Source organism: Scylla paramamosain, chromosome 5 (assembly GCF_035594125.1).
Source record: "Scylla paramamosain isolate STU-SP2022 chromosome 5, ASM3559412v1, whole genome shotgun sequence".
Classification (NCBI taxonomy): domain Eukaryota; kingdom Metazoa; phylum Arthropoda; class Malacostraca; order Decapoda; family Portunidae; genus Scylla; species Scylla paramamosain.
In genome coordinates, this window is record NC_087155.1 from 6,675,748 (window position 1) to 6,693,908 (window position 18,161).

An 18,161-nucleotide genomic window follows, 5' to 3' on the forward strand; every position below is an offset into this window, starting at 1 on the left:
GGGGAGTGATCATTCTGACTAAAAAGTGTGTTAAAGTGGAGAGGATAAAAAGTGAAGACAAGTCTGAAATTCTACAAGTGATGATTAGAAGTGGAAATGGAAGGATAATAAATTATGTAGGATTGTATGTGCCACCTATGACCAGTGCTTGGCGAAAAGAAGAGCATGAAGAGATGTTGGTAGATGTGTTAAAAGGTCTTGAAAAGATAGTGATGGAAAGTAGTGATATAGTTATTGTTGGTGATTTTAATTGTAAGGAGACACTGACAACTACTGGAAGTGAGAACTTATGGAGTAATAGACTGTTAAACTGGGCAGTGGAAACCTTACTGACTCAATGGGTTGATTGTGATACCATATTTAGTGGAAGAGATAAACCATCAACACTTGATTTAGTGCTTACCAAGGACATGGAAATTATTGAAACTATACACTATGATAGCCCTCTAGGTAAAAGTGATCATGTGTTGATGGAATCTAATTTGAAAAATTAAAATGTAATTGATAAAAATTATACGTGAAAAGATTTTAATACAGTAAAGCTGACTTCTAAAATTTAAGAAAATACTTTGTTGCCGTAGACTGGAAAGACTTTTAAGATACAAAAGTTCAAGAAAAATGGAATGAATTTATAAGGATATTTAATTCTGCTGTGGAGAAATTTGTTCCTAGAGGAGAAGCAAGATGTAGAAAAGGTAAAAAGGTAAAATGCAAAGAGGCTAGAAATTGAAAGCTAAGTGCTTGGAATAGATGGAAGAAGAGGAAAATTGAGAGCAGATGGGAGGAATATATTGATGCTAGAAAATAAGTACATTGAGATAAGAATGGAGAAAACTATGAAAGAGATACAACTGTATGAGTGAACCCAAACTGTTCTTTAGACACATTAATGGGAAGATGATGAAGGAAGGTGTATCAAGATTGAGAGTTGAAGGAAATATCTGTGAGGTGTACAGGACCTGGCAGAGGTTATGAACAATAGTTTCAGATCTGTCTTTACTGTGGAAGGAGAGTTTGATGCTGGAAGGGATAAGTTGGTGAGGAATATACTAAGTACAGTCCCAGTCAGTTATGATAAAATACTTAAGATGATGGAAGAACTTTATGTAAATAAAGCATCTGGTCAAGATGGAGTATCAAACTGGATATTGAAGGAATACAGAGAACAACTGGCTGATAAAATTCAGTCTAGTGGTGACATCACTATCACAGGGAAGAGTACTGAAAGATTGGAAGAGAGCAAATATTACACCAATGTTCAAAGGAGGAAATAAGGAAAACCCACTAAATTATAGACCAGTGTCCTTGACTAGTGTTGTAGGAAAATTATGTGAAAGAACAATAAAGGAAAGATGGATGGACCACTTGGAAAGAGATAAAGTTTTGGTAAATTGTCAATTTGGATTTAGGAGGGAAGATAATGCTCCATGAACTTCCTATCCTTTTATTCAAGGGCAACTGATATTGTGCAGGAGAGAGACAGATGGGTGGATGGTGTCTACTTAGACTTGAAGAAAGCGTTTGACAAAGTACCACACCGAAGACTGCTATGGAAGATAAAAAATTATGGAAAAATTGGAGGAAGACTGCTGGAGTGGATGGAAGATTATCTGGATGATAGACAGATGAGAACAGTAATACAAGACCAGAATTCATCTTGGCTGAAAGTAACTAGTGGTGTCCCACAGGGGTCAGTGTTGGGACTGATAATGTTTGTAATATATGTGAATGACATAAATGAAGAAATAGACAGTTTTATGAACTTATTTGCAGATGATGCTAAGCTGATGAGAAGGGTAGAAAATGTAAATGACTGTATGGTACTGCAAGATTATTTAAATAAGATGGAGTAAATCTTGGTAAGAGTAAGAAGAGAATACATTATCATTATGATATGGATGATGTGAAGTTACAGAAATCAAAAGAGGAAGTGGATTTGGGAGTAACAGTTACTGAAAATTTGACTCTGGACAGACACACTGATAAAATTACTAGAGAGACGATGAATTTGTTAAAAGAATAAGAATGGCATTCTTGTATTTAGATGAAGGAATGATAAAAAAGTTGTTGATTTCCATGATAAGACCAAGATTGGAACATGCGGCAGTGGTGTGGTCTCCTCATATAAAGAGGAATATTATAAAATTAGAGTACAAAGAGCAGTCACTAAGATGGTTCCGGAGTTGAGTAAGTCAACCTATGAAGAGAGGTTAAGAATGTTGGAAATTCCTACCCTTGAAAATAGAAGAGAGAGGGGATTTAATAGACATCTATTGAATGATAAATGGTATGGAAAATGTGGACAAAGAATGTTTTATAAATTTAGACACAGAGTACAAGGGGACACAGTAAGTTGAAGAAAGTTAGGGGACACAGTAAGTTGAAGAAAGTTAACATCAAAAGTATAGTTTTCCTCATAGAAGTGTAAACAAATGGAATGAACTCAGTGAAGACATTGTCAATGCCCTAACTGTCCATGTTTTTAAGGATAAACTGGATAGGTATAGTGATGGGATACTATGAGATTACTCCCCTCCTGTAAACCACAACTAGGTAAATACACACACAGTGTATAGTGCCAATATACAAAAGAAGAAAATAAACTGGAATCTTTAAATTATAGACCTGTGTCACTAACAAGTATTGTAAGCAAGCTTTGTAAAATAATAATTAAAGATAGATGGGTTCAATATTCAGAAGATGAAAAGATAATGATAGAAAAGAAATTTGGATTCAGGAAAGGGAGATCCTGTATTACAAATCTGCTGAGTTTTTATACAAGAGTAATAGATGGAGTGCAAGAGATGGACAGATGGATTGATGCATACACCTGGATCTCAAAAAAGTATTTGATGAAGTCCCCACAAAAGCCTTATGTGGAAGTTAGAAATGGAGGAGGACTAAAAGGTAGCAACATTGAGATGGATGGAAGATTATTTACAAGGGAGGGAAATGAGAAAAGTAATCAGAGACGCTAATTCAAGTAGGCATGAAGTGATGAGTGTTAGCACCTATTATGTTTCAGATACAGTCTTACCTCATGATTCAAACATCCTTCAATTCGAACAACTCCCAATTTGACCAGGATTGGCAAACAAATTTTGTGCTCCAATTCGACCTTGGTCCCCCAATTTGAAAACACACACCGGTTCAAGCGATGCCACTCAGACCATCAGTCAAACAACTACCGTCATCCACACAAATTAATGTATTACCTGTTAATCATTTAATTTATTGGTATGTTATGAATGAGGCTTATAGTAAGATAAGATACTATCATTTATAGTGGTAACAGGTAAAGACATTAACTGAGCTGATGGGCAGCATAGGTGGGTGAAGCATTGTGTGTGTGTGTGTGTGTGTGTGTGTGTGTGTGTGTGTGTGTGTGTGTGTGTCTCTCTCTCTCTCTCTCTCTCTCTCTCTCTCTCTCTCTCTCTCTCTCTCTCTCTCTCTCTCTCTCTCTCTCTCTCTCTCTCTCTCTCCTCCATATGTCCTTTCCTCCCATTGTTCCTTTCCTCTTCCTCTTTTGTCTGGTCTCAAACCTCCATCCTTGTCACCTCTCTTTCCCCTTATTTGTCAGAGAGATAAGGAAGGGACAAGGGGGAGACATCTCGCTGTCTCTCCCTTTCCTTCATTCTGTTATTTTCACTTTGTCCTTCCTCACTCTTTCTCACTCTCATAAAAATCCATTTTCATTCTCTATCATTCATTTTATTTAGCAATTCTCAGGATTATTCTTACTTTCAGAGAGAGAGAGAGAGAGAGAGAGAGAGAGAGAGAGAGAGAGAGAGAGAGAGAGAGAGAGAGAGAGAGAGAGAGAGAGAGAGAGAGAGAGAGAGAGAGAGAGAGAGAGAGAGAGAGGGGGGGGGGGAATTTTAGTGCAAAATTAAAATTGCGTGCACAACTGTTTTCAAGACTGAAGATGCCAGGAACTTTCAATGACATCATTTTGAGGTTGGTATTTGAGTATTTACAATGGTATTTTGCATAAAATTTTAAGGTCGTTGTTTTTGTATCTGACACACAGGACAACCCACTTTGTTGTCTTTTTTAGGATGATTCACATGCTGTCTTATACACTGAAATATGCAGTACTTCATGTTTTTTTTTTTTTTTTTTTTTTTATATATATAATTTAGGTTATTTTCATTCAATTCCATGTTTAGGGCCCAACATACACCCATACAAAAGTAAAACAAAAAAATTAGAAGGATTTTGGGACCTGGAACAGATTAATTCCTTTTACATTAATTTGAATGGGATAAATTGCTTCCCAACTTGAACATTCTCAATTCAAACAGCCCAAAAAGAACCAATTAAGTTCAAATCACAAGGCACCACTGCATATGTAAATGATATGACAGAGGGTCTAGTTATATAAACCTGTTTGCTGATGATCCAAAAATAATGAAAATAATAAAGGATGAAAATGACTGCGTGTCTGCAAAAGGATATTGACTAGATACATGAATGCTGGAAAACACCACATGTTGGAAATAGGAAATATTAAAAAGAGAGGAATTACAAAATAGGAGGAGAAATAATGAAAATTATTGAAGAAAAAGATTTGAGAGTAATGATTCAGGACTATCACCTGAAAGGCACATAAACAGGATATTCGGCTCTACATACAGCTTGTTAACAAACATTTGGGTGGCATTTATTTGGATAAAGAAATGATGATGAAAATTATAATTAACATGATACGTCCTAAACTGGAATACACAGCAGTAGTTTGGGATCCACATAGAAAGAAAGACATAAGGAAACTGGAAAGAATAGAGGATCATGACAAAGATGGTACCAGAATTAAGACTTAATCTATGAAGAAACAATTGAAGAGATGGGATTACCAACACTACAAGGGAGAAGGGAAAGAGGAGACCTAATAACAATGTATAAATTAGTAAACAATATAGAAAGAATAGACACATTACTTGGTAACAATGTATAAATTAGTAAACAATATAGAAAGAATAGACAAATTACTTGGAACTACAGATGGAGGAGGGAGGGACATGGGAAGAAAATAAGAAGCAAATGTTCAAGTGGCATAAAAAAAATATAGCATCCCATATCGAACTATTGGAATATGGAGTGATTTGAAAGAAGAGATGTTTGTGGCAAACAGTGTACACATGTTTAAAGAGAAACTGGATAAATATGGATATGAAGACAGGACATGTATATGTACAGGACATGAGCTTTGGCTCATGCCCTGTACAATACAACAAAGTAAATAAACACACACACACATTCATCTGCATGCATTCGCTCATATCTTTCTTTGCTTACAGGTCAGCAGGGGAATGAGAGTTGGATCAATATCAGTTGCAAGGCACATCTGACAAGAATCAGAAGACCTGACAAAGCTGGTTTACCTCTGCTTCACAACACTACACCCATGTTCCTCATATTTAAACAAAGCTGTCAGACCAGATGCAGAACCTCCCACCAAGATCTTCAAGGTTACATTTCCACTTAAGTACATGTGCTCAATACTATCATGCTTTACCACTCATCTGAACTCCACAGATATCTTATGCTCTCTAGACGTTGTCCTACATCCCATTTGTGGTCTTCCCCTTAGACTAGACACACGAGCATTTTTTGTGGCTGCGACTGCTTTAGAAATGTAACACATGTTAGAATGGTGTATTGCACATGGATAACATCTGTGGATGTGTCAACAAACAAAATGGATCCAAACCCATTTCCCAAGCAAAGTGACGCAACACAATATTGGTGGCTCACTGAGAGAAATCATTATCTTAATGAGAGCATGTGCACAAGCAACTTTTGTGTGTCAACTATTGTGCTATTGGCTGAAAAGATTGAATAAATCATTACTTCCCATACTGATTAGGATGAAAATATATTTGTTATTTGTATATAAAAAAAAAATTGTTTGAAAATACTAACTTATTTTCATCTCATACTGATCTGAATGGAAAAAAAATGTCTGAAAACCATGGCATGTTTTATGTTATGCTGATTCAAATAAAAGAAATTTTGTTAGGAAAACATGAAATTATTTTTTTCCATACTAAACAGCATTAAATCAATTTAAATTAAGCCTGAGTATGGTTCTATAATAAATTAATGTAAAGTAACTGCCAACCTTTCCTCTGCTGGAATATTTTCTCCAGGACTAATTGTGGCACCCCATGCTGTAATGGGATAAGCAACAGAAACAAAAACTTGAGAAAATGGTGTTTGAAAGTAACACTCCCCATCCAACCACACCCATACTTACCTCACTCCACCACCGGTAGCTGAAGTAAATGACTATACTTGCCGTTTGTCTCGGAAGTCAAAAGCTGTTTTCTTGTTTGTTGTTTACATTAATAAGGCAGAATACAATGGAAATATTATTATCATAATAAAACTTATAATAAAACAATAACAGAAATGCAGCATTACTTGTGTGTCGTATGGATAAGTGAATGTCACTGATTGGTACTGTTTGTCTTGCAAGCTATAATATTTTCAATACTTTAAGATGAAAATGAAAATGTATGATGTTATCTTATTTGCTAATACTTTAAAAGCCTTAGGCTGTGTGAGAGCATGGCAGCTAACACTGCCTATCAGTTATGGTACAACCTAATGCAACACTTATTAGAACGTAAGACTCACTGTACATCCTCTTCAATGATTGATTTTGTTCGAAGTGAGTTAAAAGATATTTTTTTAATTCCTTGTGTAATGCTCTCTAAAAATTATTTCCTTGTGTAATCCTAACAACATTAATGGACATAAGCTCCATTTTTTCTTTTTCCATCACTTCTTTCTCACTCCTGAGCATGAAGTAAAACTCATGCTGTCACCAGAGTCACTATCATCCATGATTACTTACCAAAAAAAATGGTAAGTAAAGAGAAAACTGAGAAAATGGTAAAACTTTTCATTTAGTAACACTGTCTCAGGAAGATTGACGTACACAAGGCAAGGCACTCGTGTGCACTCCCATTGGCTGGGAGGTGGATTCACCAAATTCCTACACTCTGATTGGTAACAGCGCCTCTCTCGTGCGCTTGCCTTTCTTCAGCACAGAATATTTTACCGTGCATCTATCAGTGGAAAAAGTTTAGTTTTTAGGTTAGATTTTTTACTTTATTAACTTATCCTTTGGACTTTCAGAATGTCTGTTACCTCATAAAAGAGAATGAGTTGGACTATTCAATGCATGCAACAACTCAATTTCAACCTGGGTGTCGCTTACCTCACTACAGCAGGGGGCGCCACAATTATATTCAAGAGTTTACCAAATGTGTCCATATCCATCATAAAATAGTTACCCGAAAACTTCTTTGGGTATGTCTTGGGTCTTCATGTAGTAACAACTTTTGACTCAAAACTGGATGGATTTCTTTTTTTTTTTTCCCAAACAGTTCAGTACCTATCATACAAGTATGCTACCTCTATGAGATCCATGTTGAACTAAAAGTTGCTGCCACAAAAATTGTTCATGCATGAGCTCAAGACAAAATTCATGGGCCACAAAAGTCACAGCCACAAAAGTCACTGATATGCATCTAGCCTTTGCCTTTCATCTCACACAAGAAATGGTTATCCTCATCAGTCATTCCACCATCCTCTCGACATCTCCAAACCATAATTACATTACCTACTCTAGTAAATCTGTCAATTCTTACACATAATAGCTGCATTCTTTAGCACTTTCTCATTCCTACCTCACTTTCTATGTTACTCCACCTTCATTTCAATTGCATTAAATCTCATTTATATTACTCCATTTGTATCTCCAAATAACACTACTTTCCTCCCTCCTTCTAGACTTTGCTTATCACATCTCATCACTCCTGCCAAACCTTAATTATCTCTCTACCTGTTTCTTTCATTTAAAGGTGCATACACACATATACATTCTATTCTGGACTCTTCCATTCATGTGTTTCTCTAGTGACACCTTCTCACACCCTGGAAGATGTTATGGAAACAAACAGCAACTTGTTCATATCCTTTATCCACTTCATCGATGAAAAACTTTTTCATATTTTTTATGTATCCTTAAAACCTCAAACTTTATCCTATTAAAGCTCTCAGTTGCATACCTTCACTTCAACATATCCATTCCATTTATATAAGATAAGCTACACTAAGGGCAAAATTACCTCCTAAAAGCAAGGTGGAAACCTGGCTCTGCCTATCACAATCATGTCTTTTCCACAAGGTTACTCCTTTTGGTTCTAAGAAGTGTATCAAAATCCACTCCTTCTGAAGATGAGCTTGCATAACATATACCATACCACATTTTCTAGGTCTAAATGCTTCTGATATGCACTTTCAGGACACAAATTATTTTGAGATACTTTAAAACATGTAACATACATACCAAGACTGAGCTACTAAGTCTTTCCTTCTGTAGTGGTGTGAGGTCATTCCTGATGACATCAGCAACACTTCTAAACTTGTCCTGGGCCAGATATGCTGCTGTCAAACCTCCAACTGTCCCTCCTGTCAAGAAAACACTAATTATTTAAAGAATCTTAACTTGAAACCTGCTACAGTAGGGATGCGACAACACACAGTCGTTATAGTGTACAACTGCAATAAGACACGGAAATTATAAAAATATTTAATTGGAATAACAAACCAAAACTGACATAATGCACTTGCCACTCATGTGAGCCCTGGAATTTTAATGAATATTGTATTGAGATAATGCAAAAAAATAAAAAATAAATAAAAAAATAAGGAGGGAGAGGAAGGCATCTTTTTTTATTATAGGATATGCAACGTGGAGAAGTCATTCTGCACTGTAAGTAGAGATGCAACCACACATTGCAGAATGACTGTAGTTCACCACTCAGATCTTCCTCACTTTTTTTTTCCATCTTAAATATTTGTACACCATCATGTTCAAGAGAAGTTGTTCTGTCACATGCCACAGTATTTATTACATTTGCTTGGTAATTCCATGAAAATATCACTTTTATTCTAAAGTATAAAATATAAAATATTTATACCACCACTCAACATGTATTAATTTCGTCAAACATTATTACACTCAACATGTATTAATTTCGTCAAACATTATTAGTTACTGAGCTTTTTTCAAAACATTCAAGATCACTGTCATACCACTGTCAAGAGGGCACCTGATAGAAGTCTTTAAGTGGTATAAAGGTTACAACAAAGACATAAGCAAAATTCTTAGGATTAATAACCAGAATAGAACAAGAAATAACGGGTTCAGGCTTGAAAAATTAGGTTTAAAAAAAGAGATAGGAAGAAATTGGTTCTCATATAGAGTGGTAGATGAATGGAATGGACTCATTAACCAAGATGTTAGTGCTGAATCATTAGGGAGCTTTAAGAGAAGATTAGACAGATTTATGGATGGGGATGATAGGTGGAAATATGTTTCATACAGGGACTGCCACCTGTAGGCCTGATGGTTTCCTGCAGCTTTCCTTATTTCTTACATTCTTATGTCAAATATAAAGAGGATAAATTTTTAGTACTGAAAATAAGTGAACCACAGAGAACAAAAGTAAAACATGTAAACTGAAAAAAACCCTAAAGCAGGAAGGGGTGGCCCAAACCATCATCAGCCACATGTTCTTCCATACCAGATACAGGCAGCCATGTCCAGTCATGGAACAATGCTTTAGAAAATGGTGTTTGTATTTTGAAAAACCATGTTGTTACACTTATCACAATCTGTCCATGATCTTTGACTTCCTGGAGGCATTTCTTTACCTGCTGCAGTGATTAGACCAGTATTGGTTCAAAGACTATTGAAAACTTTATTGATGAATAAACTTTGTTATAAACATTTCAGTGCCAACTATGAATGCAATTTTTTGCATCTTTATTTTTCATCAGGTTTAGACGCTCACATCTGAGTAGTGCAATTATTATTGAGCCCAACAGTACCAAAATTATTTATGCTGAATAAGATGAAAAATATACACAGCACTGAAGTATGCTTAAGTGACAGGGAAACTGCAGACAAGTGCAAGAAGGGTGTTGTTATCAAGAAAGTTGTTAAAGACAATACCTTATGCCAAATGAATAGCTTCCTTGAATGAAGTGTAATATATTTACACCTCTACTGTCAGCTTAAGTTTAAGAAAAATTTGTATGAAGAAGCCACTTTCTGCCTGTTAGCCTCCATCCTTCTTCACCTGATAGGCCATTAATGATGAAAGGAAATATAGCAGTGCAACATATCAAAATACATGTGTCCAAGATTATCCAGTAGATTCCATGATAAAAAAAAAAAAAAATTAATTACAACAATATTCTGTTCACCAATGAATGAGATTTGCTAGGAAACAAAGTATAGTTTATGCCAAGTCACTGAGGAAGAGCAGGCCACTCAAAATAGGCCAAAACTCCATTAACAGAAAGTGTCAATCCTTCAAGATCTAACTCCCCTCGTGACTTCTGGCATCTAGCCAAAAATATCTCCAACAACTCTGCTTCTTCTTCCCTCTTTTATTTCAACCTGATGGCACCACTGCTATCACATCTATCTCTAAAGCTGAACTCTTCCCTCAAACCTTTGCTAAAAACTCTACCTTGGACGATTCAGAGCTTGTTCCTCCCTCTCCTTACCTTCTGACTACTTCATGCTACCTATTAAAATTCTTCGCAATGATGTCTTCCATGCCCTCACTGGCCTTAACCCTTGGAAGGCTTATGGACCTGATGGGATCCCTCCTATTGTTCTCCAAAACTGTGCCTCTGTGCTTGCACCTTGCCTAGTTAAACTCTTTCAGCTCTGTCTATCAACATCTACCTTTCCTTCTTGCTGGAAATTTACCTACATTCAGCCTGTTCATAAAAAGGATGACCATCCTAATCTCTCAAACTACTGTCCTATTGCTTTAATTTCTTGCCTATCTAAAGTTTTTTAATCTATCCTTAACAGGAAGATTCTTAAACCTGTATCACTTCACAACCTTCTATCTGATCGCCAGTATGCATTCCATCAAGGCCACTCTACTGAAGATCTTCTGGCTTTCGTTACTGAGACTTGGTTATCCTCTTTTAGAGATTTTGGTGAAACTTTTGCTGTTGCCTTGGATATATCAAAAGCTTTTGATAGAGTCTGGCACAAAGTTTTGATTTCCAAACTACCCTCCTACGGCTTCTATCCTTCTTTCTGTAACTTCATCTCAAGTTTCCTTTCTGACCACTCTATTGCCGCTGTGGTAGACGGTCACTGTTCTTCTCCTAGATCTATTAACAGTGGTGTTCCTCAGGGTTTTGTCCTGTCACCCACTCTCTTCTTATTGTTCATCAATGACCTTCTAAACTAAACTTCTTGTCCTATCTACTCCTATGCTGATGATACCACCCTGGACTTTTCTATGTCTTTTCACAGATGTCCAACCCTTCAGGAAGTAAACATTTCATGCAGGGAAGCCACAGAATGCCTGACTTCTGATCTTTCTAAAATTTCTGATTGGGGCAGAGCAAACTTGGTATTGTTCAATGCCTCAAAAACTCAATTCCTCCATCTATCAGCTCAACACAACCTTCCAGACAACTATCCTCTCTTCTTCAGTGATACTCAACTGTCCCCCTCTTCTACACTGAACATCCTCAGTCTGTCCTTTACTTACAACCTGGACTGGAAACTTCACATCTCATCTCTAGCTAAAACAGCTTCTATGAAGTTAGGCGTTCTAAGATGTCTCCGTCGGTTTTTCTCAACCCCCCCAGCTGCTAACTCTGTACAGGGACTTTATCCGTCCATGTATGGAGTATGCTTCACATGTCTGGGGGTGGTTCCACTTGTACCGCTCTTGTAGACAGGGTGGAATCAAAAGCTTTTCATCTCATCAACTCCTCTCCTCTAACTGACTGTCTTCAGCCTCTCTCTCTCATTGCCACAATGTTGCATCTCTAGCTGTTTTCTACCACTATTTTCATGCTAACTCCTCTTCTGATCTTGCTAACTGCATGCCTCCCCTCCTCCCACAGCCTCGCTGCAGAAGACTTTCTTCTTTCTCTCACCCATATTCTGTCCACCTCTCTAATGCAAGAGTTAACCAGTATTCTCACAATCATTCCTCCCTTTCTCTGGTAAACTCTGGAATTCCCTGCCTGCTTCTGTATTTCCACCTTCCTATGACTTGAATTCCTTGAAGAGGGAGGTTTCAAGACACTTATCCATCAATTTTTTACTACTACTTTGACCCTTTTATGGGGATGGCATTTCAGTGGGCATTTTTTTTATTGGATTTTTGTTGCCCTTGGCCAGTGTCCCTCCTACATAAAAAAAAAAAAAAAAAAAAAAAAAGGAAAAAAATATCCAAGCCACAGAGATGATGACTTAGATTTCCTCATATTTAAACATTTTCCTTTTCAGTTAATAAACTATAAAGGAAATAATGAAAAAGAGCATTTTAGCATGGATAATTTCCGTTTTGCATGGCCCATTCTTCCTTATTGATATTCCACAAATTGTACTTCTTAATAAATTTTACTGATTGGTAAGCAGAGAACCACCATAATATTTAATTGTGTCTTAGTAGTCTTATTGATTGGTACCATCATACAATTAAACTCTGTCTTTAATCATGGAACTTTTACTTCAAAAGCCAAAGAGAAAATGGGTTCTTAATGTAGATTTTTATCTGTAATTACTTTTGCTATTGAAACTTTTGTTGCTGAATTGTCAATACCTGTTAAAATCAAACTATCAAATTCTCAGTAGACCTACCTGACCTGTGCCCTCACGGCAGCCACAAGTGACACAAGTAGTGGTGATGTCAAATATAAGACCAATCTGATAAACATGGTCTTTAAAGTGAACATCATTTAGAAAATTAAGAGATGTAAATGCAAACCAACATATGCGTGAATTTTACTTGGGAAAAGAAAATGCTCATAATATTTTGAAGGGAAAAGAAAGCCCAATAAAAATTTTATAGACCAATGGAAACCAACACATACTTCTCATCAAGGATACAATATGATAAAATCCAAATCAATTCACTGAACGTACGAAGCTACCTTATGCAGTATGAATAATAATACAGCTCAACAATGGAAACCCAGTATTACTATTATTAAATTTTAAAATGGTTCAACAAGCTCTTCAGTGGTTGTAATATTTGCTTTAGTTCTGATTATTACCAGAAAATGTTAGGGTTCTAACAAACTTGCTTGGATTCCAACAACGTCAGACAAAGGAGCTTTCACTGTAATAACTCCAAATTGAACAAATTTAACAATGTGGGGAATGAGTTTTCTTAAATTAATGTATGCATCTATATCTCATGCCTATTCCTAAGAACTCCAACTAGCCAGGATAGAGTCTCACAGGGTAGCAGCTTCACAAAAGGACAGCTGAAAAATAAACAGTATTTAAAGCAAAAAAAAAAAAAATATATATATATATATATATATATATATATATATATATATATATATATATATATATATATATATATATATATATATTTTTTTTTTTTTTTTTTTTTTTTTTTCCATAGCAGTGGAACAGTGCAGAATTTATAGTAAATGCTGCACCATAATTCAAAATGCCACAATCTTTGAAGTAACTATATCTCATTCATAGAACAGGAGACATACAAAATGATGACACTCTTTTCTTTTTACAGAGGTGGAACAGGCAGCTAACCTTGTTCAGCTCAGAGCAGGACAGGCCATTCACTACATGCAGCTGATGTCAGGAGTGCAGTTTGTTGTGACTTAGGTTCAATGATTACCATGCTAAATGTTTGCTGTTCATACTAAGAAGATTTTGTAAGATGGTATCCTACAAATAAATAATACAATGCTATAACTTGAGCCAGCAATTGTGTAAGAGTTTTCATTGTTTTACACTTTTCTCTGTGAAATGCTATTCTCATGCTCATGGCAATATATAACGATTCATTACAGAGATGTTCATTACAGAGCTCTGAGATTACTTTGTTTAGTATTAGTTTTGTATTTTCATACACAAAATATCTATGCTGTCATACTATATTGTGTTGTTTTGTTAAATACAGCAACATGCACAACCATGAACAAGTTTGATTATCCCAAGACCAATGCATGAAGACAGATGTTAAGAAAGGTGATTCAAACAAAAGTTAAATAGATGCTTTTGGTATTAGAGGGCCAACCCAAATAGGAGAAAAGTTTAATGTGCATGAATTTATCTCCTTGTGGTATACAGGGTCTAAGGAACACAAATGCAATGTTGTCTTGGTATTTTATGCTTTAGGTGATTTGCAAAACTTGTCTTTGTATCTTCTTTGAAAACATTACAGATATATATATATATATATATATATATATATATATATATATATATATATATATATATATATATATATATATATATATATATATATATATATATTTATGCATCTTCCTTCCCTCATTTTTTTTTCTTGTGATTACCTCAAATATGATTTCTCTTTTTGTCCCTAAGACAATACAACTTATGTAATTCTCCCAATATGTCAATTGATATGTAATCAATGAAAACACCTTGAACTACAGTCATTCCTTTTTTTTCTTTTGAAACTTCCACTATTAGTAAGAACCCTTACACAGCAAACTTGATTACAGATTATTATCCAAATTTGTGTATTTTCTTCTGACTAAGGCTTAATGTATACTAAAAACTACAATCTAACAATAGAAATAGAAAGGAATACACTTAAGTGGAATAATAAATATCAATACATGGAATAACAAATAAGTACCAATATAAGTGTAAAACATTAATTTATATCAGATGAGGGCAATTTAATTCTTTACTTTTTCATGGTTCACTAATATTTCAGCATTTACAAATTGATACAGTTTAAAGCAGAAGACCCCATCTTAATTGAATGTATCCTTTCCCATTTACTGCTAGCAAACTGGCCTTTTAGATATGGTGCAAAATTTAAATTTTAAGAAAGTGCAACAAATACAATGAAGGGCAAGTATAATCAGCAGCTTCCATACTGAACCAAGAAAGTGAAGCATGCACCATAACAACTAAAGAAAACTATGAAATGCATCAGGACTTGCCTTTTTAAAAATGTTAGTTTTCTTGGAATTTGTTTTATGGGAGCTAGACAAATGGTAAATTCTTTACAAATACTTTTGAGGAAGCAAGGTTTGACTAAGCTATTATATCCATGTTTATTTTTTCTTGCTTTTGTATTCCTTTGACCAATATTATACGCATGCACCAAATAGCTACATAATGTTAACATACATACTATAAAACGGATAAAAAATCATCAGGAAAACTAAATACAAATGTGCCTCCTACCTACAATGGTATTTACATCAGTAAGTTGTGTTCTTGATGAAATCACACCTCCAAGTATTCTGATTCTAATTGCACTATTGTCTCCTGGAATCTTCCAAAGTTTTAGGTCAAACAGAAAAATGTCTATGTATGGAATACCTCACCTATAGCTAGACCAATAGGTCCTCCTAGTAGTCCACCAATAGTGGTAGTGGTACCAGCTATGAGCCCTCCCTTCAGGCTCTCTTTGATGGGCACTTGCAGCTTCTCCTCCTCACACACTTGTGTCACAAGGGACAGAATCTCCACAGTGTTGATAGGCATGGTGCTGCACCTGGTAAAATTTGCATCCTTATAAAGTACTATCAAGTACATACATAATTAAATGCATATTGTAAGGTTTCAGTGCAATAAATAACATTCTAAAAGTATTTTTTTGAGTGCTCCTCTATTATATGCAACTCCATGTGTTGTCAACAAGGATACAATATATAGGGACTTGCAGGCATCATATAATAATAATAATAATAATAATAATAATAATAATAATAATAATAATAATAATAATAATAATAATAACAATAATAATAATAATAATAATGATAATAATAATAATACAGGGAAAAAGGAGGTCAGGGGCTTTGACCTGTTAAATTGCACTATTTTGTCATTACACATATGGTAAGTGATAATGCTACAGCTTATCCTTGTTTATTAATCCTAACTTTAACTATAAAACCTAAAACAATAAAAATGTAGAAAAATTGAAAAAATTCCCTTAAGTACGTACAATGTGAATGACAGGTTTGGCTGAAAACTTTGTGTAAATTCCAATTAAATTTAATACATTTTAAGTCATAACCTGAATGTGTACAAAAAAATCTGACAAACTGAACTCATCTGTACTTCAAAACAAACAATTATTATTTTATCAAAGGTTAGCTACCAGACATGTACTTCCTTAAATTGTGGAAAAAGGAAAAAAAAAAAGGCATAATACAGAACATAAGAACATAAGAACTAAGGGAAGCTGCAAGAAGCGACCAGGCTTACACGTGGCAGTCCCTGTATGAAACACACCTACCTATTTCCATCTGTTATCCCCATCCATAAACTTGTCTAATCTTCTCTTAAAGCTCTCTAGTGTCCTAGCACTAACTACATGATTAATGAGTCCGTTCCACTCATCTACCACTCTATTTGAGAACCAATTTTTTTCCTCCTTCCTAAACCTAAATTTTTTAAGCTTGAACCCGTTATTTCTTGTTCTACCCTGGTTGCTGATCCTAAGAATTTTGCTTACATCTCCCTTGTTATAACCCTTATACCACTTAAAGACTTCTATCAGGTCCCCTCTTAACCTATGTCTCTCTAGAGAATGTAAATTTAACAGCTTCAACCTCGCCTCGTAAGGAATACTCCTCATCCCCTGTATCCTTTTAGTCATTCTCCTCTGTACTGATTCTAATAGACCTATGTCTTTCCTGTAATGTGGGTACCAGAACTGCACAGCGTAGTCTACATGAGGTCTGACCAGCGCCAAGTATAACTTTAATATTACTTCTGGCCTTCTACTTTTAACACTCCTAAAAATTAAACCTAGTACCCTATTTGCCTTGTTTCTGGCTTCTATGCATTGTTTCCCTAGACGGAGTTCAGAGCTAACTATAACTCCTAAATCTTTCTCGTACCCTGTACCTACAAGAGTTTGGTTGTTTAATGTGTACCTAGTGTGTGGGTTTTCTCTACCTACGCTAAGCACTTTGCATTTATTGATATTAAATTGCATTTGCCATCTATCCACCCATTCATTCATTCTATCTAAGTCTGCCTGCAAGGCAATGGCATCCGATTCTGACCTAATTAATCTACCTATCTTTGTGTCATCCACAAATTTACTAACATCACTACTAATTCCACTATCCAAGTCATTGATATATATTAGAAATAACAATGGCCCTAATACTGATCCCTGTGGCACCCCACTAATTACATGACCCCACTCGGATTTCGAGCCGTTTATTACCACTCTCTGTCGCCTGTTACCAAGCCATGACCCTATCCAGCCTAACACCTTCCCATCTATCCCGTGTGCCCTAACCTTTCTCAGGAGCCTTTGATTGGGTACCTTGTCAAATGTTTTACTAAAGTCCAGATATAAGATATCATAACTATCACCATTATCTACTGCCTCATACACCTTACTGTAAAAACTTAACAAGTTTGTCAGGCAAGACTTCCCCTTCGTGAAGCCATACTGTGACTGATTTATCAAGTTATGTTTGTCTAAATGTTCCCTAATGTTCCTCGCTATTATTGACTCTAACATTTTACCTACAACTGAAGTTAAGCTGACAAGTCTACAATAAGACGCTAAAGTTTTATCTCCTTTCTTAAAGATGGGTACTACATTAGCCTGCCTCCACATTACTAGTACCTCACCCGACTCCAGTGATTTCCTAAAGACAGAAACTAACGGGTCACTAATAATCTCTTTACATTCCTTAAGTACTCTGGGATATATTTCATCAGGTCCTGGTGACTTGAACTTTTTTTAGCCTATCTATCTCCTGTTTCACTATCTCCCTAGTTATGGAAATATCTGTCAGCTTCTCATTCTCATCTGCTCTAAACACCTGTTCACTATCTGGCATATCCTGCATGTTTTCCTGGGCAAAGACAGTTAAAAAATAATCATTCAGAAGTTTACTTATCTCCTCCCCAGAACTAACCAGCTCCCCATCTGCTGCCTTTAATGGACCTACAGTATCCTTATTCTTCGTCCTGTATACCTGATAAAATCCCTTGGGGTCCGTCTTCGCCTGGCTGGCTACGTTTAATTCATAATTGTCTTTAGCTTTCCTCATTAATTTCCTGACTGTTCTAACTAATTAATTATATTGTGTCCTTAAAA

At 35.6% G+C, this 18,161-nt stretch overlaps 2 protein-coding genes across 11 annotated transcripts in view; one reads left to right on the plus strand and one right to left on the minus strand.

Annotated features, from left to right (window-relative positions):
• LOC135100464 (uncharacterized) overlaps positions 1–13,750 on the plus strand; it is a 37,330-nt gene extending 23,580 nt beyond the window's left edge. For all 3 annotated transcript variants that reach the window (XR_010268718.1, XR_010268717.1, XM_064003388.1), the window contains exons 3-4: positions 5,298–5,468; positions 13,611–13,750. Coding sequence is in view for 1 of the 3 variants with exons in the window: in XM_064003388.1 (XP_063859458.1) it covers positions 5,298–5,468; positions 13,611–13,705 (266 nt within the window). In the remaining 2 variants the exon portion in view is untranslated. The remainder of the gene's footprint in view (positions 1–5,297; positions 5,469–13,610) is intronic.
• The window catches only part of LOC135100462 (protein C19orf12 homolog), a 43,039-nt gene that overhangs the window by 10,028 nt on the left and 14,850 nt on the right, over positions 1–18,161 (minus strand). For all 8 annotated transcript variants that reach the window (XM_064003387.1, XM_064003383.1, XM_064003381.1 and 5 more), the window contains 2 exons: positions 15,412–15,581; positions 8,360–8,481 (listed from right to left, as the gene is read on the minus strand). In XM_064003387.1, coding sequence (XP_063859457.1) covers positions 8,360–8,481; positions 15,412–15,571 — 282 coding nt within the window. In that variant the 5' untranslated portion in view covers positions 15,572–15,581. The remainder of the gene's footprint in view (positions 1–8,359; positions 8,482–15,411; positions 15,582–18,161) is intronic.